This window comes from Engraulis encrasicolus, chromosome 24 (genome assembly GCF_034702125.1).
Source record: "Engraulis encrasicolus isolate BLACKSEA-1 chromosome 24, IST_EnEncr_1.0, whole genome shotgun sequence".
NCBI classification, from domain to species: Eukaryota; Metazoa; Chordata; class Actinopteri; order Clupeiformes; family Engraulidae; genus Engraulis; species Engraulis encrasicolus.
Genome location: NC_085880.1, coordinates 38,767,736 through 38,770,061, shown reverse-complemented (window position 1 = coordinate 38,770,061; position 2,326 = coordinate 38,767,736). Strand labels below are relative to the sequence as shown.

Below are 2,326 nucleotides of genomic sequence, written 5' to 3'. Positions count from 1 at the left end.
CTCTACAAGTCTTCTGTTGTCCAGTCTTGCACTTTAAATGTCTGTATGAGCACTGTCTATGTCCATACTGTCTTAAGTCCATGTATAAGTACTGTCTATGTCTATACTGTCTATGTCCTTACCTTAATTAGTCTCTGTATGGGAAAGCAAGAAATGTAATTTCAAATTCTTTGTATGACCAGTGCATGTAAAGAAATTGACAATAAAAACCTACTTGACATATGTGTAACAGACCTCTTGATAATTACCTGGCTTTTGTTTCTTCATATAAATATCATTGTTCTTCAACAAAATGAGCACTTTGGGATGTGTTTTTTCCTAACTTTAAACAATCAGTGACATGATAATCAATATTACTGACCGGCCTCCCAGCGACAAAGGTCTCTCCAAACATGTTTACATAACCCCTGCCTTATAAAAAAAGAGGGTGATCACTCACCGACACTTGCTGCTGCTGCACTGACTTCTCTGAGAGAGCGAGAGAGATCTGCTTTTTTGAAGCACCACACAACATACATTGGTGGGTCATGCCTCTGCTTGCTTTTATCTGTCTAATATCTTCTAATGTCTAATATCTGTCTTTATCTGTGTAATATTAACGCCGTAGTTGACCGTTATTATGAATAAAGAAGCCAAAATGTGCATTTCTAGGCAGGGACATCAGCTCACCTAATGCTATACAGGGGTAGCCTGATTATCATCGCCCTCAAATCTCTTCGAGACTTGGTCTGACTAAGAGCATAACAATTATGATTTCCCAGACGGCATGGTTGATCCACCTCCCTTGGTTTGCTCATGGTTGTTTGCTTCCCGACAAAGTGAAAGGAGTTCCCGTATTGGCGGGAACTCAGAAAGTACTTGCATTGCTCTTGACCTGACTAGTTGCAACGCCGAAGGTGTTGCTTCATTAGGGGGGCGCGGCCTGGCTAATACAGGGGCACTGCAGATAAATTCCAAGGTAGCAAGGTTGCTGTTTTTTTGTGAAACTCATACCAGCAAATCAATACCCAGGCTCGTGCCCCTGTAGTGATGTGCGCTATTTTGTGTGCATTCTGTAGATTACTCTGTATGCTAAATTTGAGCTAAATTCCAAGGTAGCAAGGTTGTTCGTTTTTTTGTGTGAAACTCACACCGTGAAACTCATACAGCAAATCAATAACCAGGCACATGCCCCTGTAAAATAGATCTGGCGATGCCTCTGTTTCTAGGTGTGCTTAGCATAACCTCCCTTCAATAATTTTACATTTTAGTCAGCAAGTCGGTAATGATTTTTTCCACAGTGTAAGCCACTCAGAATCTGTTTAATGTTTCGTTTTACAGTGACTTGAAAGATGAGGGCTGTCATCTCACTGCTGGTGCTGCTGCTCCTCTCTATGTGTGGCACTGACGCCTCTACCCAGGACATCTCCAATGAGCTGAAGCAACTCAGAGACATGGTGGTGGACCTGACAGCAACACTGAAACATACTCAAGATGATGTTAAGGTTTTGCAGACGGAGTTGGGCAACCTGAAGAAGGAAAATGCATTACAAGAGGCAGAGCTGGCAGCAGTGAACAACAGACTACTGGCAGCAACTGAGAAAGATATCAGAGCAGCACCAAAGGTGGCCTTCTCAGCAGCTCTGAGGGAATCCGATGATGGATATACACGGTCTGGGAGTGATGACCTGAACATAGCGTTCAAGAAAGTCTTCACCAATGTAGGAGAGGCCTACAGCAACACAACTGGCTTCTTCACAGCTCCAGTCAGGGGGGTCTACTACTTCAGGTTCACTGTTGCGGATAAACTGTCCTCACGCTGGATGACCATCAAGATGAATAAGAATGGACAGCAGATCATGTTTCAGGAGGAGTATGCCAAAGACGAATATATCTCCTATCTGTCCGGTGGCCTGGTTCTGCAGCTGGAGAAGGGAGATACAGTAAACATGGTGCTACGAAGTGGCCGCAATCTCTATGATTACCATGAGTTTAACTACAACACCTTCAGTGGCTTCCTGCTCTTCCCTCTCTGATCAACGTCAACATCGCCATGACCTCTCACAGGGTCGCTGACAGCTTTGGTGGAGCCTCGGACAGTTATCCCCCCCCCCGCGCCCCCAGGGCCCGGTATAACTGACCCCTTTGCCCCCACCCCCCCCCCCCCCCCCCCCCCCCCCCCCCCCCCCCCCCCCCTGATGGCTTCCCTGATGACCATCACTGATGGTGTCTGTGATCATTTGTTTTAGAACTGATGAACATTGTAAAAAACATTGTCATGATCAAATAAATGTCTCTTTAGCTGCAAATCTGTCGGGTTACCATTACACACCAATAGTAACAAAAC

General features: G+C 45.2%; 1 protein-coding gene across 1 annotated transcript; it reads left to right on the top strand.

Annotated features, from left to right (window-relative positions):
* Positions 1-439: 439 nt before the first annotated feature.
* LOC134440964 (cerebellin-1-like) lies at positions 440-2,099 on the top strand. Its single transcript, XM_063191135.1, has 2 exons — positions 440-520; positions 1,321-2,099. Exon 2 carries the CDS (start codon positions 1,332-1,334, stop codon positions 2,013-2,015), a length of 684 nt encoding a protein of 227 aa, XP_063047205.1. The 5' UTR covers positions 440-520; positions 1,321-1,331; the 3' UTR covers positions 2,016-2,099.
* The last annotated feature ends 227 nt before the right edge of the window (positions 2,100-2,326 follow it).